Source organism: Schistocerca gregaria, chromosome 7, assembly GCF_023897955.1.
Source record: "Schistocerca gregaria isolate iqSchGreg1 chromosome 7, iqSchGreg1.2, whole genome shotgun sequence".
In the NCBI taxonomy this organism is placed as follows: Eukaryota; Metazoa; Arthropoda; class Insecta; order Orthoptera; family Acrididae; genus Schistocerca; species Schistocerca gregaria.
In genome coordinates, this window is record NC_064926.1 from 90015467 (window position 1) to 90042156 (window position 26690).

General features: G+C 44.6%; 1 protein-coding gene across 1 annotated transcript in view; it reads right to left on the reverse strand.

Moving 5' to 3' along the window:
• Nucleotides 1-26690, reverse strand: part of LOC126281292 (ras-specific guanine nucleotide-releasing factor 2-like) — a 1771818-nt gene that overhangs the window by 817506 nt on the left and 927622 nt on the right. Inside the window, exon 6 of the mRNA XM_049980119.1 lies at nt 9207-9436. Coding sequence (XP_049836076.1) covers nt 9207-9436 — 230 coding nt within the window. The remainder of the gene's footprint in view (nt 1-9206; nt 9437-26690) is intronic.

Sequence of the window (26690 nt, forward strand, 5' to 3'; positions counted from 1 at the left end):
ACCACTACCGTCGCAAGCTCGAATCCTGCCTCGGGCATGGATGTGTGTGATGTCCTTAGGTTAGTTAGGTTTAAGTAGTTCCAATTTCTAGGGGACTGATGACCTCAGATGTTAAGTCCCATAGTGCACAGAGCCATTTGAACCATTTGAAAACATAGTGACATTAAGGAGCCGGATAAAAGTATGGAAACATCAGAAACAAGATGTATTACTATGCCCAATAAGCGCAGGAAACCCGCTGGCACTCAAAACAGCTTTCAGTCGTCTCGAAATGGATACGGAGTGGTCCTCTATAGTTCTCAAGGGAATCTTATACCATTCTTGCTGCACAATAGCGGCAAGTTTCGATAACTAAGAATGAGCCGTAACATATCTCTGGAGCAGTTAGAGTGGAGGCTCTTTCTTGTGACTGTGCTTTGCCACGGTGCGTCTGGTCGCTATCACCTACATAGGTGCGTGCTGAACGATTCGAAGGCGAGGTGCCTTCACCGTTGTGTCCCATCTACTCTCCACCTCTACACCCTTCATCTACTTTCCTAAGGTGGCTTCCGTCGACTTCCCCTCCCGGATGATGGATGATGCCCTCTCTCCCTCCATTTATCCCTCCTATTAACTCTTATTCTCACCTCCCCCTCCCTTCCTCTGGCCTTCCCCTGTGCCCCCTCTCCCCCCTTCCATTCTGTTTTTTTCCTGCCTACCATCTCTCTGCCTCTTCTCTCCCCTGACGCCTTTTTGCTCTCCCATCCCCTGCCTTTCCCACTCCTTCTCGCGTCCGCCCAGACCCCTGTTTTCTATGACCCCTCCCCCCATCGGGTCCCCATTTTTTCTTCTCTCTCCTCCCCCCCTTTTCCCCTTGTTAGGTCCGGGTCCCTCCCCCCTTCCCTCATCTGCCTCCGTGTCACCTGTATAGTGCTGTTATAAGTGAGTGTTCAGTGTTACGTGTCCCATGTCAGTGTTGCGAACAGCCACCATACTGTCGTTACTTGTGTTTTTTATCTCGTGCGAACAGAAACCAGACTGTCCCCGTGTTTTTTAATATTGCCTGTCTACTTCTTGTGTATATTCATCCGCATCGCTACCTCGGTGTTTTTATGTTTTAAATTCCACAACTTTCCGATATTTTACAGTTTTTTTACAATGTCACCGTTTTATCGCCTGTTTTTCTTGTTTGTTTATATTCTCATTATGTTTTTTAACTTTTCTGTTGGCTGCAGAGCAGCATATTACACTGCTGCTAGCCCCCCCCCCCCCCCGTTTCGGGCGGGGAGGGAGGGGGGAATTGAAATCCAATAAAGAAAAAAAAAGATTCGAAGATGAGGTGTCGCAGCAGCGAGACGCGGTGGAAGTTACACCGGTTATCGAGAGAGGGCAGCGACCCTGTCTGTCGTCGCTGTTGAATATCTGGTCGCGCCGAGGTAGCGGGTGGGCCGTGCGAGCCCGGAGTTTGCGGAAGCAACGCTCGTGAGCGGACGGCGTGGCGCGAGACTTGGCGCTAACAGCGGAAATGTGGCCTCGCTGCGTCTGGAGGACAGTAGTCGTGCAGAGGCCCAAGGCAACCAACTGCGTCCTGTCAGCAGGCCGAAAGACTTCTGCCCCTGCCTCTGCCGCCTTCAGCTGCTTTAATTGTGGTGGGTGAGTTGTTTTCTCATCCAGGATCGTTGTTGCAGAATTAACTGTTCTGTGTCTCTTTACGACTTTCGCGTTGAGCAGTGGTAGGTACGTCAAACTTTCTGTCGCGTTTTGTGTGCGGGAGTTCCTCGCCCTGTAGGTGCCGTGTTGCTTACAAGTACTACCTGTGTTTACTGCGTAATTTATTAGGTCTAACATACGAAAGCTGTGCAAAGTGTTCAAACGGTATAGAGCTGGCGTACGGGAAATTTTGCTGGAGTAATATCCGTTTATTTAAAGATTAATGCCTGGTAAGGTTTATAAGTGCGACTGTCGTAAAGCCTGTTATGGGGTTTGAATTATGTTGTATTGGGTAGGAGCGTGTGTAGTCTTAACTGTGAGTCAGTCAAATTACTTTAAAAGAAAGATTCAAATGGCTCTGAGCACTATGGGACTTAACTGCTCAGGTCATCAGTCCCCTAGAACTTGGAACTACTTAAACCTAACTAACCTAAGGACATCACACACATCCATGCCCGAGGCAGGATTCGAACCTGCGACCGGTCAAATTACTATTTACGGTTCCTCGTGCGGTAATCGATTACATACTTGTTACCTCTGCTCAGCTGTGTGCGGAAGCTGTGTAATGTAATCTTAACTCTATAATGAGCTGTGCTTTTACTGCCTTACGCACTTATAGAATATTTCAGTAAGCCTGTTACTTAAATCATTTGGTGGCTAAAGTGCCAATGAAAATGCGGAACGTGCTTTAAAGTATCGAAATTTACTTTAAGAACTTCCGGCTTATTAGTGTTTGCAAGGTTAATGTCTGATTAAACATCATGCATGCATAAGGTTGGCTGGCTACACAGTTGGCGTAAAAAGGGCCACGTCATTACGTTTCGTTTGGTGAGTTGCAGAAGGAACTTGTTGTTTCCTAAGGTGGCTGAGCTAAGCGTCACCAGTTGCTGCGTGACCAGTACAGCGAAGTGGGCCTTCGACCGCGAAAGTTTGACCACTACTGTAATTGCTACACTTATTCTACATTTAAGAATTCTTTTTCCTCATTTAAAACTGTAGCTTGTAAATAATGCTTTTGATGTTGTACACTATTCAAAACATTTCAAAGCCACGAGGCTTGTTAGCCCTCTGTCAGTTTTGTCTAAAGTATTTGCATCGAACAAGTAGAACATAAGTAAAGCCATTTCTGAAAACATCATGTTTTATAATAGAATAAGCAAGCTATATTTTGCAACTAAGTTTTCTCGCAATCAAAAGGATAACTTCAAAGTCTCTCTCTCTCTCTCTCTCTCTCTCTTTTTTTTTTTTTTTTTTTTTTTTTTTTGTAAATTGCTGAAGGAAGTAACTGCCATTTGGCGTAAATTAAAATATATATAATTAAAAGTTAAGCTTGTTGTTTTGCAAGAGTTTCTTGAATTATTCAGTTTGTCTATTATTAGAATTAATAAGAATTAATAGTAAGTCGGAATATCATTGTCTCTGTGCTATTACGAGAGTTGGTTGTTTCGATGTCTGGTAAATAACGTTTCTTGTTGAGAGTCCTCTACGGACTTGGCCCTTTCGTTCCCAGCAGTCTCGGGACCTGCTGGAAACACACCGACGATGGAGGTGGACAGCGATCAAGCACCCTTCTCCCCAAAGCAGATCACAAAGGCTCAATAATATTGATATCTGGTGACTCTGGAAGTCGGGGAGATCCGACAATTCATACTTGTGCACACAACAGCAGTCGTGGGCGACGGTATCTGTGTGAATAGGGACCCTGGAACCACTGCGGAACAAACATTCTACCGTGGACTAGCACGATATGAGTTTCCAGTTTATAACGAAACCCCCAGCCATGTTTCATTTTTTTGGGCGTTGGAAATAGAGTGAAACCAGACTCACGCGATCGAAAGATTTTCATTCATTGCTCTATGTTTTATGGCTCAGGAGTAAGGGGGTGATTTTGGAATTGCAGCTCGCGCTGGCATTCCCTGATTATGGTGCTTTCTTCGTGTTCCATTGGTGGAGCGTGGCATTCAGTTGTGCAGTGACTTTCACAGTTGTCGCCCTCCCGTTATTCGTCACAGTCCTCACCAGTGACCGCCTGTCACGATCATTCCAGACACACTGCCGCCCGCGTTGTGACTTAGCGGGTGATGATTTTTGTGCTTCCAACACCAACAAACACTTCGGCTCACTCGGTTACGGAAGCACGCACCGTACCAGCACCAACAATTTGCCCACTTTCGAATTCACTTCCCAGATTCGATTCCCGGCGGGATCATGAATTTTCACCTGCGTCCAGATGACTCGGTGTTTGTGTTGTCCTCATCATTTCATCATCATTCATGAAAGTGGCGAGATTGGACTGAGCAAAGGTTGGGAATTTGTACGGGCGCTGATAACCGCGCAGTTGAGCACCCCACAAACCAAACATCATCATCATCATCATCATCATAATTATCATCATCATCATCAATATGATCATCATCGAATAGAAAAGAAAAAAATTGCCAGATGCAAGTAGCACTCGCGAATTGAGGGTTCCGTTCAAATCCAGTTATGTATATGGACAGTTCTTCCATTTCCGGAATCTAGAATCGAAATCTGCTTTGCCTGTTAGCGGCATTGATACTGGCAAGATATCGATCCCAGTCATCCCAAGATTTTCGACAAGCTCTTAACTTCAATAATATTAATGCGACATAAAATCACATAGGAGTGAGGCGACCATTATTTTTATAATCAGTAGGTCTTCATTGAGGTTGACTGGGTCGCAATGGTAAAAGTAAAAAATCTGGCAAGAAATGACTTCGTTGCTCATACGACGCTTTTCGCAACTTATCCACAATCAGCAGCATATCTACGTGCATTAATCGCTCGTGGATATGTGGTAATGAATAAATTCCGAAAGGCGTCACTGAGCAATAAAGTCATCCCAGTCTGCTGTTTGACTTTTACCATTGCGACCCAATCAGCCTGAATGCAGAATTACTGGTTGTTTCAACTTCAAGTTTGGCGTCGGACAACAAAAGACAAAAAAAATTTTTTTTCGTGTGATATAGTTACCAATTAACAATTTTCGGATTTTTTCTTATACTGGTACTGTGAAACTCTTCTTCTTTTCCAATTTTATGGTTCTAGGTCAACGGTATGTACTCTATGGCTTCTGATGAGTTAGTTTGCGGGTGTCCTTCTGACTGGATTCACAAAGAAGGTTCAAAAAATGTTCAAATGTGTGTGAATTCCTAAGGGACCAAACCGCTTAAGTCATCGGTCCTTAGACTTACACACTAGTAACACTTAATTATACTAAGAACAAGACACAACACCCATGCCCGAGGGAGGACTCGAATCTCCGGCAGGAGGGACCACGCAGTCCGTGGCATGACGCCTCAAACCGAGCGGCCACTACGCGCGGCAGAAAGAAGGATTGTATCACCTAGCGACCGCATGTCTTAGTATGTGCCATAGTTGTCATCTTGGTACCACTACCTGTCCTGAGGAAAAGGGTTCTTTACAGTCTGTCAGTCAGACAGACAGACAGACAAACAGACCGACGGACGGATCCTATAAGGGATCCGCTCGTACCGATTGAGTTACAACATCTTAACTATATCGTCTTTAATCAGTACAGTACACCTACCAGCATCATTATTTAGGCAATAGGACAAACGAGGGATCTGAAGTAAGATCTGTTGCATCGTTACAACTTGCGAATGTCCCTTTGACTTTCATCTCTTCATACATATATAGAAATTTTTACCAGGAAAGTTTCTTTGAATCCAGTGTAATAGTTATGAAAGACCCACAATTGCGGCTCTGCGATGAAATTGACTCACTGGCAGAACGTATGAATGATATGGAAACTATGTCGAAAATATTAGCCATTGTACTACCTAAAAACGGTCTTCAGTTTTAAAGGGCACCGTTTCATAATAGAAAGGTTCTCTATGCGGACATAATCTGCAGCTGGCGTCACAACTCACTGTGTGTAAAGATGGCGTTCTTTTGGAAGAGGGAGCAGGTCTTATGCGTATTTTTGTGCCCTTAATCCTCGTGCGCGTGCGTGTGTAAGCAAGGACGCACGACTGTGTGATTGAATATAGTCTGGAACTTTTTGCAGGTAGCTGTAACCTGTGGAATTATACGGTAGTTCTTGGCAACATGTGATGGTGACCGCGGGGGTGTGGAGAGGATTATGTGCACCATTGCAGCCCGAGCTGTCGTGTTAGGGCCGTTACGATGGCTGCACGATGTCGGGTGCGTCTGCACTCCCCCATCACTATTTCTCCCAAGTGAGCTGGCGTACAGCGGTGCCTGGACTCGGTTCGCCTGTGGTGTTGAGTCCGATCGACTGTGTCTTTGCGAACACTCTGTATAGCTTTCGGTTTTCAGACTGCCTTACTTTGAGCATTCGCGATGTTTAATGTTTTCTTTCAGGTGTATCCCGTTAGGGACTATGGAACATTTATTATGTCTTACTAAAAAAATACGCATGTGTAGGACACCAGATTTCCGCGAGAGCGCTTTGTTCTGATTAAAACAGCCACGCCGAGAACTAGTACCTAAACGTACCCTCACGTTACTTCTGTTGTGAATTTTGCTCGTTCACAGAGGCTTTATTCTATTATTAAATTCTCACAAGAGTCATTTTGAAAAGCATACATTATGGCGCAATTTTATATTTATCTCATTTGTCAAACCTTGCTATCTTATGTAAATGTATTACGGTTGCTGTTCTGGTTTCTGATTAAGTACTTGAAACAACACTTTAGAGCGACTCGTTACTTAATCTGGATATCAGCAAGCTCTTTCCTTTCCCCATCTTTCCTTGAATAGTTAAGCGTAATGCGTGGGTAAGTGAATTTCAATCCACCTCAGGCCATCAGCCAAGTTTCGCTTCCTCAGAGTAAGGTAGTTCCAACTTGACTAGGATTGTCCACAAAGATTCAGTAGAGAATGAAACTTCTGGAACACATTTGTCTGTGTAACATATTTAAGTGTTTAACATTGCAGGATCACATGTTAATGTAAGCAAGAGACAAGTCACTGCAAATGTGAAATGCCGATGTGAAATGCTGATACATTAATTACTGGTGTAACCGACAGAATGTTGCATACAAGCATGCGGACGTGCATGCATTTTATCGTACGGGTGCCGGATGTGAGTTTGAGGAATAGAGCTCATGCGTGTTGCACTTCACCGCTCAAGCGTGGACAGTAAATGCTGTTTGTGGATGATACTGTAATTGTCGTCCCATATGTACTCAACTGCAGACAGACCTGGTGATCGAGCAGGCCAAGGCAACATGTCGACACACTCTACAGAGCGTGTTGGGTTTCAACAGCGCTATGTGGGCGAGTGTTGTCCTGTTGGGAAACATCCCCTGCAATACTGTTCATCAATGGCAGCACAGGGTCTGAAGCACAATTTTGCGGGCAGGGAGCTTGGAATAACCATCAGAGTGCGCCAATTGTCATACGAAATCGCACCCCAGGCCATAAGTCGAGATGATGGTGCAGTGTGTCTAGCAAGCAGACAAGTTAGTTCCCAGCCCCCAGCTAGCCTCGTGCTAAGCAACAGACGGCCATCACGGACACAGAGGCAGAAGCAGCTTTCATGGGAAAACACAAGACCTCCACGCTGTCCTCCAATGAAATCTCGCTTGACACCACTGAAGTCGCAAATGGCGGTGGTCTGCGGTCAGTGGAACGCACGCCACGGAGCTGTCCTTGAAGTAACCGATCTGTAACAGTTCTTTGTGTTATTGTTGTCCCAACTGCTGTTCAAATTGCTACTACAGAGGCAGTACGATACGCCACAGCCAAACGCCGAACACACTGGTTGTCCTTCACAGTAGTGACATGGCCGTCTGGAGCTGGATTTTCTTGCGGCCGTGCGTTCTCGTAACTACTGCTGCCATCAGTGGCAGTGGCTACATTCCTGCCAGGCTTTCCTGCAGTATCGCAGAACGAACATCCTGTTTCTCGTAGCCCTATTACACGACCTCGTTTAAACTCGGTGAGTTGTTTATAATGGCGTCTTTGTTGCCTTAAAGGCGTTCTTTGCAGACATAATCTCAACACGCCTAGTTTCAAAGCTAACTAGCGCCCACGGCAGTAACAGCGGGTATGTAAAACAAAGCTGATCTGCTTCCTCATAGTGGATGATGATGAACATGATGATGATGTTTGGTTTGTGGGGCGCTCAACTGCCCGGTTATCAGCGACCGTACAAATTCCCAACCTTTGCTCAGCCCAATCTCGCCTCTTTCATGAATGATGAAATGATGAGGATAACACAAACACCCAGTCGTGTCGAGGCAGGTGAAAATCTCTGACCCCGCCGGCAACCGAACCTGGGACTCCTCATAGTGGAGCTACTAACGACTCTCTCATGCCACTTGGGTTGAGATTTGGATGACATCATCTTTCAGATGTAGTGTTAAGCCTACCAATTGCCTCTTGGTGTAGCGATGTTTTCTCTCGCATCAGCGCAGTTGGAGCGAGTGGCTAGCAGGCACACCACAGGCGTCGCTCCCCAGCGCTGGCTGGGCCGTTTCTTAAGACGCTCCTGTGTCCGCCGGCGACCCTTGAGTGTCGCTGTTCTCAGTTCCAATGGAAGTTCAGGTTCTTTGTGAAATTCAAATACTGATTATTGTTAGGGAACCACTCGATTATTTCTGGAACGTGCTCAGAAATGGTGTAAGTGTAAGGTTTTCATGTGTTTCTTGTTACTGTAAATTGTTCACCTTTACTGTACTTGGACAAATGTTTAAGATATGAAAATCTACATAGACTATCTACATAAAAAGAAAAAAAACATTAATAATTTTAAAAAATAATCATGAATAAGTGTGTGCATTGACAGATGTCTGTCAGGGTGACAGGAAGACTTTCGTGGCCCTCCCCGAGGCTCATCGGCTCACTGCTTCCGGAGAGATGCTACAGGTGGCTCTGCCGTGACGTGTGTCGTTGTCATGCCGTATGGCCTCGTATTGGTTGTCTCTCTGCAATGTACGCTTTCAGTTCGGGAGCTTATATTTTGCTTGTCACTGAGTTATGTCACAGTTCCTCACTCCTTATTCGATGTGGCTCTTGCGTCCAGTATCTGATTTGCCTTAACATACTCACACTTTTTCAGCCAGTGTTGTGCACATCTCTTTCTTGCGGCTAGGTGTAATGGTAATGCATAACATCACCAGCAGCCCCTTCCTTCGTGTTGTTCTACACACGCCTGTCGGGCGCAGGTGTAGGCCTACACTTGTGTGTGCTCGCCGAATAGCTTGTGCTGACCTTACTTTCCTGGCTCTAAGAGCCCAAACGCTCGGCCCATAGCAATTAACAGTGAGTAAGCTTGCGCAGACGTGCGCTATCATTACACTTAGTAGCAACAAAAAAAAATCGCATTACAGGCCTCCACAATACTTCACGCATTTACAGCGTATGGGTTTATTATGTGTAGGTTCTTAGGGGACTCGGGAAATCCTTTTTGATTCGAGTTTATTGTTCTCCTCGAGCTGTCAGCTCTCAGAACCCTGTCAGTGGCAGCTCCCACAGTTCAGTACCCCAGAAACAGAGCGACTTACCCAGGACGAGCGTGGGCCAGCTCTCCATTCGCGACGTGAGGCCCTTGAGGAAGATCTGGTGCAGGAAGAGCACCGTTTCGCTGTTGAGGAAGATGGAGTTGACGTCCTCGTGCGAGCAGGGAGGCTTCTTGGAGCTGGCCGCCATCTTGAAAGGCCGCAGGAAGCACGAGACGAGCACCTCCATCTGCTCCATGTACTCTTCCTCAGCCTCCACCATGCGGAACACCAGGCTGCAACACAGGCTCCGAGGTCACCGAGCGGCAGTTAGCTAACGAACGCGCTTACATGAACAGCAGAGCGAGTTGCGGGTACAGAAAATCGCAAATGAAACAGTAAAGCCATTAAGACAACATACACTACGGGCCATTAAAATTGCTACACCAAGAACAAATGCAGATCATAAACGGTAATTCATTGGACAAATATATTGTATTAGAATTGATATGTGATTACATTTTCACGCAATTTGGGTGCATAGATTCTGAGGAATCAGAGCCCAGAACTACCACCTCTGCCCGTAATAACCGCCTTGATACGCCTGGGCACTGAGTCAAACAGATCTTGGATGGCGTGTACAGGTACAGCTGCCCATGCAGCTTCAACACGATACAACAGTTCATCCAGAGCAGTGAATGGCGTGTTGTGACGAGCCAGTTGCTCGGCCACCATTGACCAGACGTTTTCAAATGGTGGAGATCTGGAGAATGTGCTGACCAAGGCAACAGTCGAACGTTTTCTGTATCCAGAAAGGCCCGTGAGAACCGGCAACATGCGGTCGTGCATTATGCTGCTCAAATGTAGGGTTTCGCAGGGATAGAATGAACGGTAGAGCCACGGGTCGTAACACATCTGAAATGTAACGTCAACTGTTCAAAGTGCCGTCAATGCGAGCAAGAGGTGTTCGACACATGTAACCAATTGCACCCCATACCATCACGCCGGGTGATACGCCAGTATGGCGATGACGAATACACGCTTCCAATGAGCGTTCACCGTGATGTCACAAAACACGAATGCGACCATCATGATGCTGTAAACAGAACCTAGGTCCATCCGATAAAATGACGTTTTGCCATCCGTGCACCCAGGTTCGTCGTTGAGTACACCAACGCAGGCGCTCCTGTCTGTGATGCAGCGTCAAGGGTAAACGCAGCAGTCGATCGAGACGTGGCTGCACGATCCGTTACAGCCATGCGGATAAGATGCCTGTCATCTCGACTGCTAGCGATGCGAGGCCGTTGGGATCCATCACGGCGTTCCGTATTACCCTCATGAACCCACCGATTCCATATTCTGCTAACAATCATTGGATCTCGACCAACGGTAGCAGCAATGTCGCGATACGATAAACCGCAGTCGCGATAGGCTATAATCCGACCTTTATCAAAGTCGGAAACGTGATGGTACGCGTTTCTCCTACTTACAAGATGCATCACAACAACGTTTCACCAGGCAAACACCGTCAACTGTTGTTTGTGTATGAGAAATCTGTTGGAAACTTTCCTCATGTCAGCACGTAGTAGGTGTCGCCATCGGCTCCAACCTCATGTGAATGCTCTGAAAAGCTAATCATATGCACATCGCAGCATCTTCTTCCTGTCGGTTAAATATCGCGTGTGTAGCAATTCGTGGTGTAGCAATTTTAATGTCCAGTAGTGTACTTGCTATATTCTGTTGGTTCACTGGTTACAACCCGTAGTGTAGGTCATCTTGAAATCCAGATTAGTACGAGTATTAGCTTGAATCGCAGCTTGCAAGTCCTGCGAAACTTCACAGAAAACATAAAAATTGTCGCTGCTGTTGTTGTCTTTAACTATAGATGGTGGTCAGGTTTCCAGAAACTACAGGTCTTCAGTAACGAAAGAGAATAGAAGAATTTCAGCCAGACGATAGGAGGATTATAAGGGAATATCTGCAATGAAACAAAACTTTGCAACTATATTCCAGACAGTGTGAACACATAGAATGAAACTTGTGTAAGAGACAGAATTCAAAAGAATGAAAAGAGAACAGAAACTTATGTCGGATAGTCGCCTCATTTGGTCGGTTAAGATGGCGAATGGCGCAATGATAGTACCAAAGAGAAAATCTCAAAAGCATTCCAAGATTTTTCAAGTGTTCGTGAATTATACGGATAGTTAGTTTCCGAAGCAAAACTATCCACGTATAAACAGAGAAAAGGCATCAGGAGGTCATAAAATTTCGTGGAAGCGGCTTAAGTTGGAGGAAAAATCTTACTAAAGGTATCTTTAAAAATTATTTAAAAAATTTTCGATTAAAGACCTCGCCATAAAAGAGGAATAATTTTGTAAGTATTCTACTTCGCAAGAAGCAGACAGACAATATACAGTAATGAATGGGCACTGCCTGAACGATGCTAAAGCATACCCAGGAAGTGACGTAATATGACCACAACCTGATGATTTGGGAAATAAGTGAAGTATCGAGAGGGAAAGCTGAAAAGAAATTGCACATAGTAACTGTAAAGGAGTTAGGTAAAACATTCGATTGGAATACAGCTCTATAATCATTTATATGTTGCTCAATGACCAAGTGTAAATCTTCCAGCTGGACGCAACTTGGGCGACTATTGTGTTCCTAGCCTTCTTCAGTTTTCCAGCTTGGTAGACGGAACTTTCAGTTTAATGTGGAACACGAACTGTGTGTCTTTTCTGGCGAATTTAAATCACTGCCAGACGAAACCAAGATAAGGGAAAGTTCTGTGGTCCAACTGAGATTCTATCCCGTGCACTTTGCTTTTCAATACGCCGCTTTATCGCTCGGCCACCATGGGAGAAAACCTAATGAGGAAATAAGCATAAATGGAAGTGAATAAAAATGAGGGACAATCTCATGACAGCAGCAAAAGAAGTTGTGGGAACAGAAAGTCTAAAAGCATCAGGGAGATATCGGTAACTGAAAACATATTGAAGAAGATGGAAGAGCTGGTAAAATGGAAGAATAAGCATAACATAGAAGGAAAAGTGATATATAGATATTCGAATAATGAATTAAGAACAGAAACGGAACATACAAGCGATAAATGAGTGAAAGGGAAATTTGAAGAAATTGGATAAATAGAGGAAGAGGGAAAGTACAAAATCATATATAGAGCAAGGATGAGTTGTATATGTCATGAGACGCCAATGAAAATCGACACTTGCGTCCAATTGTTTCCATGACCCATGTTCAAGGGGAGTAAAAATGAAAGTATTGTGAACGTTCTGTTCGAATTATATTAATTAGCCTTTGTGATGGGACTCTGAATGGAAACTTAAACGTATAGCTTTTTACTTTTTGTGAAATACGGCTCAAACAAAACAAAATCGTAGCAAATACTAGTGAAAGGGTGCCTGAAGTATGAACCTGCATGCAGGCTTCGTAACTCTCGGCGAATTCCAACTTTCTGCATGTAGAAGCCGCATGTTCTCAGGAGCACTGCGACAGCTGAACGTACACCGCTGTCCCCCCTCCCCCTTCCTCTACCCGCCCCCCTACCCGCCCTTTGTCTGGCTCAGATGGATTAGCGGAAGCTAAGCACTAACTCAGCACAGTAAACCACCTGCGCCCTTGCGGTTCGCAAATGAACTCTCTGGTAGCCTGCTCCTGCAATGTCTCCCATGTGAGTACATTCTCACCACGTAGTTCAGACGGCAACCCTCGGTACAGCTGTGATCGTATGACTCACGATCATGAGTCGTCTCTGAACCATTATCACAATAAGTTATGTTACTGCCTGGATATTAAAACCTTTATCGTAATTTACGTGTAGTGGAGTATAATTCCGCACTTGTGGCCCATGTCGTCGCTAGAATGATATGGTGATGGTCTCTGCTGTCTCTCCTAAGATTCGTCAGGCGCATTTTCTCTGGTGCTTTGGCAGATATTTTCAGTTTTCTTACCGCAGTGTGTATCTCCGGTTGGATCAAACAAATACTGCTCATCACATGACGTGTGAAGCTGTGTGTTGATGGAAACTTTCAGTTTGTTACCCTTTTCAAACAAAATATTTTTGAAGTGGAATTTTATATAACCATTCGATAGAGTGGTCCGAAATTAGTCTAGTCCGATACTCGTTTTATCGATGTGTACACTTGAGCGCCAAAGAAACTGATATAGGCATGCATATTGAAATTCAGAGACATGTAAAAACGTGGAATACAGCGCTGCGGTCAGCAATGCCTTTATAAGACAACAAATGTCTTACACAATTGTTAAATAGATTACTGCTGCTACAATGGCATGTTATCAAGATATGAGTTTGAACATGGTGTTATAGTCGACGCATGAACGGTGGGGCACAGCATCTCTGAGGTACCAGTGAAGTTGGAACTTTCCTGTCAATACTCGATGTTAACAAATTTCTCTTCTTCAGAAACGCTTTCCTGTCCATTGCCAGTCTACATTTTATATCCTCTCTACGTCGACCATCATCAGTTATTTTGCTCCCCAAATAGTAAAACTCCTTTACTACTTTAAGTGTCTCATTCCCTAATCTAATTCCCTCAGCATCACCCGACGTAATTCCTCTACATTTAATTATCCTCGTTTTGCTTTTGTTGATGTTCATCTTATATCCTCTTTTCAAGACACTGTCCATCATGCTCAACTGCTCTTTCAAGTCCTTTGCTGTCTCTGACAGAATTACAATGTCATCGGCGAACCTCGAAGTTTTTATTTCTTCTCCATGGATTTTAATACCTGGTCCTAACTTTTCTTTAGTTTCCTTTACTGCTTGCTCAATATAAAGAATGTATAGCATCGGGGAGAGGCTACAACCGTGTCTCACTCCCTTCCCAACCTCTGCTTCCCTTTCATGTCCCTGGACTCTTATAACTGCCATCTGGTTTCTGTACAAATTGTAAACAGCCTTTCGCTCCCTGTATTTTACCCCTGCCACCTTCAGAATTTGAAAGAGAGTATTCCAGTCAACATTGTCAAAAGCTTTCTCTAAGTCTACAAATGCTAGAAACGTAGGTTTACCTTTCCTTAGTCTTTCTTCTAAGATAAATCTTAGTGTCAGTATTGCCTCACGTGTTCCAACATTTCTACGGAATCCAAACTGGCTTCCCCAAGGTCGGCTTCGACCAGTTTTTCCATTCGTCTGTGAAGAATTCGCGTTAGTATTTTGCAGCTGTGACTCATTAAACTAATAGTTAGGTAATTTTCACATCTGTCAACACCTGCTTTCTTTGGGATTGGAATTATTATATTCTTCTTGAAGCCTTAGGGAATGTTGCCTGTCTCATACATCTTGCTCACCAGATGGTAGAGTTTTGTCAGGGCTGGCTCTCCCAAGGCTGCCAGTAGTTCTAATGGAATGTTGTATACTCCTGGGGCCTTGTTTCGACTTAGGTCTTTCAGTGCTCGGTCAAACTCTTCACGAAGTATCATATCTCCCATTTCATCTTCATCTACATCCTCTTCCGTTTCCATAGTATTGCCCTCAATAACGTCTATATAATCCTTCCACCTTGTAAGAGAACCTCCTAATGTCACTGTATAAGATTTTACTGTCTTTCTTTCTTCTGATATATCGAAAAACAAATGCCATCTGATTGTTGGCATCCACCATACTACATACATGTGTATCGGTCCACTGGAGCAAGTGGCCAGTGATTGACGTCGCTTGCACAGGTCTGTGTAAGGTTTTATTCCACAGGCTATCAATCACAAGAGAGGGTTGCTGTGTTGTTCTTTCATAAGCAGTCTGATACATTGCATTTCTGCTGTAACACATCCAAGCTGTGAATGACTACAGCTTCATATACAGCCATACATTTTGTTTTTCTAACATGATTTCGAGGTCTTTGTCAGGTGCTGTCAGGTATTAACACATTTCGATCCGTTGGCTCTCACATAAAACTGGACATCACGTGGTGTAAACTGTGCAGCTCCCACAATACACAGGATGGTAGGTATAAAACTTAGAGTTTGGTGTTGTTTGGGGAACACCAGACAGCGAGGTCATCGGTCTCATCGGATTAGAGAAGGACGGGGAAGGAACTCGGCCGTGCCCTTTCAAAGGAACCATCCCGGCATTTACCTGGAGCGATTTAGGGAAATCACGAAAACCTAAATCAGGCTGGCTGGACGCGGGATTGAACCGTCGTTCTCCCGAATGCGAGACGAGTGTGCTAGCCACTGCGCCACCTCGCTCCGTAGAAAACTTAGAGACGATGTTTCTTATTGACAAAAACATGGAAGACATTGCAACATATGCAAACTGGAAGAGTTTGCAGTATTGTGGAGTGTTTGCAAACAGCTGTCTGAAGGTGAAGATCTATACATTTAATCCCATCTTTCACAGCGATGGGGTAGCAGAATGTCTCGGTGTTCCATTTTGAAGAGACAAAGGCATTGATTCTTCATATTGCAGCCATGTGCTTGATTACTTTTCTGGTGTTGACCATACCCAGAAGGTGCTGTGCACAAAACTCGCGAGGTAGTAGAGATACAAAGAATTACTGTAATCTTACTCGTCAAAAATGCGGTGGACATCACAGCATATGGAAACAGGATAAGTGTGCAACATTGAAGAACATCTCCAAACAATTGTCTGAATGTGATGACCTCTACATTTAATCCACAGTGACAAGTAGCAGATATCCAGTGTTCTGCCAAGTGTTCCATCTCAAACAAGTGGTGTCAGTCAATCATCATGTTGTAATCAACAGCATAACAATCAATGGATGAGGTGGAAAGGACACGGTTTGTAATGTCTCTTGCAGCGGTCTCTCCGCGATATTTTCAGAGATTTTATAAATGATATAACTTAGTACATATCTCGAAATATCTCTTCTTATCTTACCGATTCCTAAACTTTAATATACGATGATTATCAATGCAAAGTGGTTTCAAGCCCTATTATTCCTTGGAGCGTGCATTTACTCCATGGAATAGCTTCTCTGCTATCTATGTTTTCTCTTATGAAAAGAAGGATTCAGATCTTGCCGATTAGCCGTGAAAAAAGGATGTATGTGTATGTATTGTTGAGCTAATCGCCATCTTGATGAGATTTTGTATGAGAAGGAATTTAATACATGAACTAAACTGAAGTAAGTGTGTTCGCGTATTATTTAACTGATTATTATTGGCGGTGTCTGCTTACAACGCTGTGTTGCACGGGATCAGTGGGGAACGTCTGGTTTACACTGGACGAACCTGTCGTTTTGTATGCTCAAGATATCCAATTCAAATAAATAGGCTAACACGGTCTTACCACCAGATATACTGTAACAAGCACTGCAGTTGATAGGGCGATCAGTTTTAGCAATTTTACTAGTTCTTCAATAATTTTAACACCAGCCAATGATATAGCAGAATGCTTCCCAGTTTCTCTATCATCGCTAAAACACTCCTTCACTACTTTGCGAGTACGATATGCTAGACTGTGAATCCAGATAGATGACTGTGCAGATCTCCTATTTTGTCATATACACGAAAGTATAATTTGCAGTTATGACTGGCCTTCTTCCCCTATGTGGATGGCAGCAACAGAGTATTCCCACATTCATAGGGTAAAGTCGATGATTGAAAGATCTCGCAGCATTGTCAGTGACCAACCCTCCCAGCAATACTGATGCCAATTAATTTGCAATTGACTAGATGTATTAGGCTACTATAGTCACTACATTTGACGTCGCATGAAGGAACAGCGTGAGATGAGTCCGTAACTGCTGTTCAGCAAAGACTGTTCTGCACCAATATTTCTCATGGCACCTACACATCTGCACAAGATCTCGCCAGATGCATGCACGTCGAGGAAATGTATAGTAGACCTGGGGAGTGTTGTGGTGATATAACGAACAGATAACAAAAAATGTATGGTTTACGTATGATGGACCTCCAGATGGATGTAGCCTAAAACATTTTATGTAAATCAATTGTATTGATTGGCGACTCCATGGAGTGTCCTGTGCACCACGACCAGATAATAGATATACTTGGAAGGAGAGACAGCATTGGTCGTATATTTTTTGTTTTGTTTTATTAACCGCAAAACCGAATTCCTCAGTGCTGTAATATACAATTTAAAAGTTTATGTGATCGCTCTAAGCTTGTTGACACCAGTGCTTACCAATTTAAATTGTATATTACAGTATTGAGGATTTTGCGGTTAATAAAACAAAAAAAAAAAAAATAGGACCAATGCTGTCTCTCATTCCAAGTATATCTATTATCTGGTCGTGGTGTAAATCAATTGTGCTATCAATTCTGGAGTATTATTCCAGTAACAGGAGTCAGTACCAACAAGATACCAGCTAGTGACAAATAATTGTAAAGCATAACCACATGCACTCCTTAGGCGAAACGATTCTGTCTTTATAAACGCTATAATGTTAAATCCATAAGGTTTCTGAAGTTTTAGTCATGCGGAATGCAACGTTCTTTAGACTCTAATAAAGGACATATATGTCCAACATTCGACATACAACCACCCAGCAAGTTTACTGATAAACTTGACGATGATAAAACTATTTCCTTCTACACTATTCTGGGGTCCTAAGAAGTGACCAGCCTGTTCCTCCTTACGAAGGTATCTTCAGCGTCTATCGCCACTTGAACTGCTTATAAACAAACTTTTAAAAAATGGTTCAAATGGCTCTGAGCACTATGGGACTTAACTTAGGTCATCACTCCTCTAGAACTACTTAAACCTAACTAACCTACGGACATCACACACGTCCATGTCCGAGGCAGGATTCGAACCTGTGACCGTAGCGGTCAGGCGGTTCCAAACTGAAGCGCTTGGAACCGCACGGCCACACCGGCCGACAAACAAACTTTAACAAAGTCGGTAGACTGCTGCTCTGTCTCTCAGAAAACTGACGGATTATATACGTATTTTTAAATAGGAAGTATACGTACCCTCAATCCCATTTCCCGTGTGTGTCATGCTTATTAGTAGTAGTTGTGGTCTTTTTGACAAATGTGGTCATGCCTCACTGGCAAATAGGGAGAGGAAAACCGAAATGAATATTTTTGTTAGTTGATACATTGAGTCACCACCCACGCCACAGTGAATGAAAATGCTCACAAAGAAACAACCACTTCTTATGAAGGAGTAAACATCACGATCAGTAGCCCATCAGTGTAACAGTCTTATTGCTGTTTACAGTAGAATCACCATCGCCCTGGAAGCCTTCCTCTTGCGCACTGAAGTCATGGTCTGATGTTAGGCAGGCATGTGTAGGATAAATAGGAATTTCGTTCTAAACTGCATCCCGAGAGTACTCCCTCATACTATTAAGGCAGATACATGTGGCATCAGAGCACTGTCCTACAGAAGAAGCTAGGGAATGGCTTAAGCCTGTTAAACACAGATTCATCTCCTTAGTCCTTATGAAATAAAATTGCTTGTGAGAACCACCTTGTAATTTGGTAATATCTATATTTGACTGCATGTGCGAGATCACTGTCTTGGATTGGGATTCATTAGTTCTTCCAACTTTAATATAGCGTTTCTGTGTTATCCTTATATCGCTTTTTTTGAAGTATTTGTTATGAAAACCTACACACTTTACAGGGGGAGGCTCTGGGACTTAACATCTGAGGCCATCAGTCCCCTAGAACTACTTAAACCTCACTAAACTAAGGACATCACACACAGCCATGCCCGAGGCAGGATTCGAACCTGCGGCTGTAGCGGTCGCGCGGTTCCAGGCTGAAGCGCCTAGAACCACTCGGCCACGCCAGCCGGCTTACAGGGGAGGGGTGGAGCATTAAAACTAAATGCAGACAGACCACAATTTTTCAACTTTCCTTTGTCTAGAGTGTCCTGGCGCCCCCAACCCACCTAAATCCCCCGCATTTCATGGAATTATTTCTATAATTTTATATATTCTCAGGCAATTTACACAATTCTCCTAGATTTTTACGACCTTGCATATTCCGTCGTATTTCCCCCAATTGTACATATTTCCCATCAGTTTGTTGTAACTATATCAGGTTGTGCTCGGTTTTTACCGAATTTATATCTTTTACGTATTTACCAATAGTTTTTCATGTGCATATGGCCATATTGCTGACATACCAATGTGTTGTTTAATTTTATACGAGGATATTTTTGTGTCTTATACACCAGCCTACTAATGTATTCTAAGAATTTCCCTCTTCCTGACGGCCTACATTTGTGCATTTTGCGTAGCACGAGCCTGGCGGAGTGGCCGCGTAGTTAGAGGCGTCATGTCACGGCCCCTCCCCTCGGGTATGTGTGTGTGTGTGTGTGTGTGTGTGTGTGTGTGTGTGTGTGTTTGTGTGCTTGTGCGTAAGTTATTCTTAGCCACAAGTTAGTTTGCGTGTAAGTCTAGGTACCGATGACCTCAGCAGTTTGGTCCCTTAGAAATTCACACGCATTTGAACAATTTTTTTGGATAGCACGATCATTAATAGTATAACAACACTTGCTTCGTACTTAGATGAGGTTCAAAAGTGGTGCAGATAATGGGTACATTGGAAACTTTAAGTCCAGAAACAATTCTGTGTACTGCTATGACACATCGAAGAGCTTGTCTCAAGACACAAGTAGTAATACACTTGATGGAAACGCAAAGTCTGGGAACAGCTCTATATTTTCATTAGATTTGCGCTCTATCGTGTAGGTATCTGCAACAAAGTTGACATGACTACAGAGACGATTTCTGTTGCTGCACAGATATTTTCCCCAAAAATACACTCCTGGAAATGGAAAAAAGAACACATTGACACCGGTGTGTCAGACCCACCATACTTGCTCCGGACACTGCGAGAGGGCTGTACAAGCAATGATCACACGCACGGCACAGCGGACACACCAGGAACCGCGGTGTTGGGCGTCAAATGGCGCTAGCTGCGCAGCATATGTGCACCGCCGCCGTCAGTGTCAGCCTGTTTGCCGTGGCATACGGAGATCCATCGCAGTCTTTAACACTGGTAGCATGCCGCGACAGCGTGGACGTGAACCGTATGTGCAGTTGACGGACTTTGAGCCAGGGCGTATAGTGGGCATGCGGGAGGCCGGGTGGACGTACCGCCGAATTGCTCAACTCGTGGGGCGTGAGGTCTCCACAGTACATCGATGTTGTCGCCAGTGGTCGGCGGAAGGTGCACGTGCCCGTCGACCTCGGAACGGACCGCAGCGACGTACGGATGCACGCCAAGACCGTAGGATCCTACGCAGTGCCGTAGGGGACCGCACCGCCACTTCCCAGCAAATTAGGGACACTGTTGCTCCTGGGGTATCGGCGAGGACCATTCGCAACCGTCTCCATGAAGCTGGGCTACGGTCCCGCACACCGTTAGGCCGTCTTCCGCTGACGCCCCAACATCGTGCAGCCCGCCTCCAGTGGTGTCGCGACAGGCGTGAATGGAGGGACGAATGGAGACGTGTCGTCTTCAGCGATGAGAGTCGCTTCTGCCTTGGTGCTAATGATGGTCGTATGCGTGTTTGGCGCCGTGCAGGTGAGCGCCACAATCAGGACTGCATACGACCAAGGCACACAGGGCCAACACCCGGCATCATGGTGTGGGGAGCGATCTCCTACACTGGCCATACACCTCTGGTGATCGTCGAGGGGACACTGAATAGTGCACGGTACATCCAAACCGTCATCGAACCCATCGTTCTACCATTCCTAGACCGGCAAGGGAACTTGCTGTTCCAACAGGACAATGCACGTCCGCATGTATCCCATGCCACCCAACGTGCTCTAGAGGGTGTAAGTCAACTACCCTGGCCAGCAAGATCTCCGGATCTGTCCCCCATTGAGCATGTTTGGGACTGGATGAAGCGTCTGCACGTCCAGCACGAACGCTGGTCCAACTGAGGCGCCAGGTGGAAATGGCATGGCAAGCCGTTCCACAGGACTACATTCAGCATCTCTACGATCGTCTCCATGGGCGAAAAGCAGCCTGCATTGCTGCGAAAGGTGTATATACACTGTACTAGTGCCGACATTGTGCATGCTCTGTTGCCTGTGTCTATGTGCCTGTGGTTCTGTCAGTGTGATCATGTGATGTATCTGACCCCAGGAATGTGTCAATAAAGTTTCCCCTTCCTGGGACAATGAATTCACGGTGTTCTTATTTCAATTTCCAGGAGTGTATATGCTCTTATTGCTTAACATGTAACCTTTGCTGCTTCTGTTTATACCTTACAACTCTGATAGTTTCCCACAACCCTGGCAGGACATCTACAAAATATAGATATCAGTTATTTTCTTTTTTACCCTAATAACACGTCATCTGTTAGTCAACAGTGCGTTGGCTGCACTTAGCATCTTGGACCGTAAGAGTTTCACCTTTCCCTACCTACAGACTCCATCTCCAAAGCATCATAATTGATAGGACAGTTAGCAAGTTATACATTCGAACCGCAACCATCTGCTTCTGACAGCTCTACACACATTCACATATGCATTCGTATTACCAATCGTGAAGTCTCGATGCCAACCGCTTGTACGTTATTTTCGACAGTGCTACAGCCATGAAAATAGAGACACACCTCAAAACGGTTGTGTAGGTGATGTAAGCACATTTAAATTTCTCCTGCCAAAGAGAATAATATCTTCGATGCAACTTATATTACCAATATTTCTTAACAACAAACCAAGGCATCCTGATGTGCCTATCACACATCCTACTTTACTCTTAAAGATCCATGATGACGGCACTTGATCATCCCAGTTCTGCTATTTTGTGTGCTACATGTCCATTGGATGGAGCGAGACTATCCTTCAGGAGTATTATTCTTATGTACAAGATAGAACAGCACATTAGCCAGACAAAATGTTATAGGACTGTACTCAAACACAGCCACTCGCTTCCAGCAATGTATACTACACATGAAGAACAGACTGTATGATTTTTCTCTTTTAGAGTTTAAATCCCCGCTTTTTCTTTACTCTGATGAAAGTTTCGAAATGACGAGGACATTCTGTAGTGATCCGTAGTTTTTGCAGCGTAATAGTGAAAATTATTTAGATTTTAGACAGGGTGCCCATGTTTAGAAGATGTGAGACAAGTTAATAGCTGGACACGGTGGCCGAGCGGTTCTAGGCGCTTCAGTCCGGATCCGCGCGACTACTACAGTCGCAGGTTCGAATCCTGCCTCGGGCATGACTGTGTGTGATGTCCTTAGGTTAGTTAGGTTTAAGTAGTTATAAGTTCTAGGGGACTGATGACCTCAGCTGTTAAGTCCCATAATGCTCACAGGGGAACCTCCCCATCGCACCCCCCTCAGATTTAGTTATAATTTGACACAGTGGAGAGGCCTTGAAAAACTGAACACAGATCAATCGAGAAAACAGGAAGAAGTTGTGTGGAACTATGAAAAAAATAAGCAAAATGTACAAACTGAGTAGTCCATGCGCAAGATAGGCAACATCAGGTGGTGTGAGCTCAGGAGCGCTGTGGTCCCGTGTTTAACGTAAGCAGCTGCGGAACGAGAGGTCCTTAGTTCAAGTATTCCCTCGAGTGAAAAGTTTAATTTTTTTATTTTCAGACAATTATTATCTGTCTGTCTGTCCGTCCGTCCGATGTGAGGTAACTGACGGTCTACACACAGAAAAATTTGGAAACTTTAAAAAGATATGTTTTGACAGAGCACAGGGAAAACTGTGTGACTGTGAAAGTGTTGCATTCATTTGTTGCAGTTTAAGTGACAAACTCTTATGTTTTCATCAATTTTTAGGAGTGATTATCACATCCACAAGAAAACCTAAATCGGGCAATGTAGAAGAACCTTTTTAACCATTCGCCAAGTGTACAAGTTAGGTGGGTCGACAACATATTCCTGTCATGTGACGCACATGCCGTCACCAGTGTCGTATAGAATATATCAGACGTGTTTTCCTGTGGAGGAATCGGCTGACCTATTACCTTGTGATCAAATGTTTTCGGTTCCCATTGGATTCGTCCACTAATCGCACGGTTTTGCGGTGCGGTCGCAAGACACAGACACTAAACTTATTACAGTGAACAGAAACGTCAATGAACGGACGGACAGATCATAACTTTGCGAAAATAAAGAAAGTAAACTTCTCACTCGAGGGGAGACTTGAACCAAGGACCTCTCGTTTGGTAGCTGCTCACGCTAACCACGGGAGCACGGCGCTCTTGAGCTCAGACTATCCTTGATGTTGCCTATCTTGCGCATGGACTACTCAGTTTGTATATTTTGCTTATTTTTTTCATAGTTCCACACAACTTCTTCCTGTTTTCTTGATTGATCTGTGTTCAGTTTTTCAAATCCTATCCACTGTGGCAACTTATAACTAAGTCTGAGGGGGGGTGCGATGCGGAGGTTCCCTTGTCAGAACCATTTGAACCATTTGAACAAGTTAATACATCTGTCTGATTTATCACTATAGAGCTCCGACTTCTGCAGTTTGGTCATCTGTCATCAGCGGCTGTACTGTAATTTTTCTTTGACGTTCTTGCGCGTCACAAATTGATGGGAGATGGGGGGGGGGGGGGGGGGGTGAGATAGAGATGTGAAGAATATCCTGCGGCACAGTAAACAATTGGTCACGACAGGGGAAGTGCGTTTTGGTCAAACTGCACCCAGCTGCGACAGCCCTAATTTATGTCGCTTTGTTCCGTGGCCTGCTTACTGGCCCCAGCCTCTTGCTCGCTGGAGAGGCTACTCACTGTGGCTGGCCAAACAATGTGCTCTCAGCTGTGTCAGGGACTGTGGTAAGCACGAGCGATTGCGGCTGCCCATTTTCCAACCAGTTCCCGGCACACGTTAGAAAAAGCAATAACAGGAGTTCTCCAGAACTTCATTGCTGTTCTATTGGAGGGAAGGGGGGGGGGGGGCGAGGAGGGTTGTCAGTCTTTCCGAGAAATAAGTTTAATGGTTTGCTGGAAGCATCCTGTTCTTGAGTCTTTTGTCCATCTGTGAATGATTTTCGCAGACTAGAGACAGAATATCACTGCCACCAGATGTATGTCTTTGCAGACCATCAAAACACAGTAGAACAGGCCTGTATCCCTACATACCGAGAGAAGAGGGAGGGACGAGCGGTGGTAGGAGCAGAAGTAAGACTGGCTCTAAGCTGGTTAGTTTCTGAGAACAAATCAAGGAGAACACATGTGCAGCTGCCGCCCCTCACTGCTGGTGTGATCTTTTGGCGTTGGTTTTTGAGGTAGCTGTGTTATTACAGTGATTTTTCTCAATTCCCAATACAGGAGTTGTATTATGACGCATTGTGCACACATGATAGTTTCTTCATGGCAGTATCAATGTGTAATCAGAACATGTCCATTATAATTAACCGGGCTGTTATGCCGTGGTCGGTTGATGAATTCTGTGTCAATTCCCAGCGATTCGTCTCCGACTGCGAGAGACATCTTCAAGGGGGTCCGTAGCTCGGTGGAAGGTCCAGTCAGTAGCGAGCCAGTGGGTGTGCTGTACGTTCCATCGAGCTACGGACCCCCTTGAAGATGTCTCCCGCAATCGGAGACGAATCGTTGGGAATTGACACAGAATTCATCAACCGACCACGGCATAATAGCCCGGCTAATTATAATGGACATGATATTTCCGGCCGTGAAAGTCTACAGTTTAGTAATCGGAACAGTGAAGATTACAATGAAATGAACACCTTTAGCTGCTTACAAGCGTTGACATACGTCAACGGGGACAGATGAAAATGTGTGCCCCGATCGGGACTCGAACCCGGGATCTCCTGGTTACATGGCAGACGCTCTATCCATCTGAGTCACCGAGGATAGCGCGACTGCAGGGATTTATCTCTGGCACGCCCCCGCGAAACCACATTCTCAACGTATTGTCCCACAGTACATTCGTAGTGCCCCCGCCCATTATACTCATTACTCGTGGCGCGCTGCCGATTCCCGTAAGAGTTCGGGCACTGTTTGTGCATTCGCACAGAAGAAGAAGATGGTCAAGTGACCGGTGAGCCTTAACTATATACATACTAAGATGGTATCTGTTCTCTCGCACGCGTCCGAAAGAACAGATACCATCTTAGTATATTTATAGAACAGTGAAGCTCTTTCCATCAGTTGGTGTATTGTGTATTGGCCTTCCTAGCACTTCAGCGATGGTTTACTGCCCTATCCCTTATTAAAATGTATCAGTGTACATGCCACACAGCAGCCAAACTAAAGTGATCTCTTGGGAGCAGTGGCATAGCATGAAGTTGCCGAGAAATAAAGAGAGCCATGTTTATGTGAATTTTGAGCACCACAGTTTTTGTTGAACAAAGCAGTGGGAGATGTCTTTAGCATAATCCCACATTAAACAGCGATAGATGCATTCTTCAGCTGTATGTTTACAGGTAATACGCTTATTCAACTCCTCTCTGTTCAACACCAACATCTCGTTTGTTGAACACATTTACCGCCAAAAATAAAACTCCAGCCAGTTTCTCATCTGTTCATAGTTGGAGCTGAGAGATTTTTTTCGACTTGTATGTAAACGAATCATCCAATGTAGAGTTTATTTTGACTGTGTCTGCCACTAGTTTGGAGTGATATTGTGAATTTTTTCCCCCAACAGGATAACGCCAGTCTTATGACATCGTCAATTTTTGGGCTGTATTTCAACTTTAGTCTCTCCTTGTGTTGCCGTACCCATATAGATGTGTAATTAGGTCCAATCTCCATGGCCGGCCATGGTTGCCGTGCGGTTCTAGGCGCTGCAGTCCGGAACCGCGGGATTGCTGCGGTCGCAGGTTCGAATCCTGCCTCGGGCATGGATGTGTGTGATGTCCTTAGGTTAGTTAGGTTTAAGTAGTCCTAAGTTCTAGGGCACTGATGACCTAAGATGTTAAGTCCCATAGTGCTCAGAGCCATTTGAACCATTTTTGAACCAATCTACATAATTGATTACGTAATTAGGACCGAGACTTACTTCTATTTCCCACCCAAAGTAACTAAAGTACATTAACCTAAAATTCCTCTTCTGCAGATAAACAGTTTCTCTGTGTAGGATTAGCATTGCTGTCTCAGAACCACAGGTCCCAGGTTCGATTCCTGGCCGTGTTGGGGATTTTCTGTGCCCGGGGACTTGATGTTTGTGCTGTCTTCATCATTTCATCATGATCATAATTCGTGAGAGTGGTTAGATTGGACTGTGTACAAAAATTGGCTGTGTAAAAATCGTACGGGCGCTGATGACCATGCTGTTGAACGCCCCACAAACCAAACATCATCATCATCATCATCATCATCATCTCTGTGGAGGGGTATGTACTTGGGCGCTCCGCCTAGAAGGCCTTGTTTCGAATCTCAGAAAGGGCATCCAACATTTTGAATTTCAAACCTATTCCCAGATGGGAGATGGGGTGGGACGTCAGCAAAGCCAAAATTCAAAATTCGAAATTCCCAGCAGTAATGTATGTGGGGGAGGTGGTAGAAGAGGAAGGAGAGGAGGCGGCATCACACGCGCCAGTTTGGGAAAGTCTATGTCATCTGGGGGGTAACTAACTGGTCAATTAATTAATTTCATATCAAACTGATATCAACAACATGGAT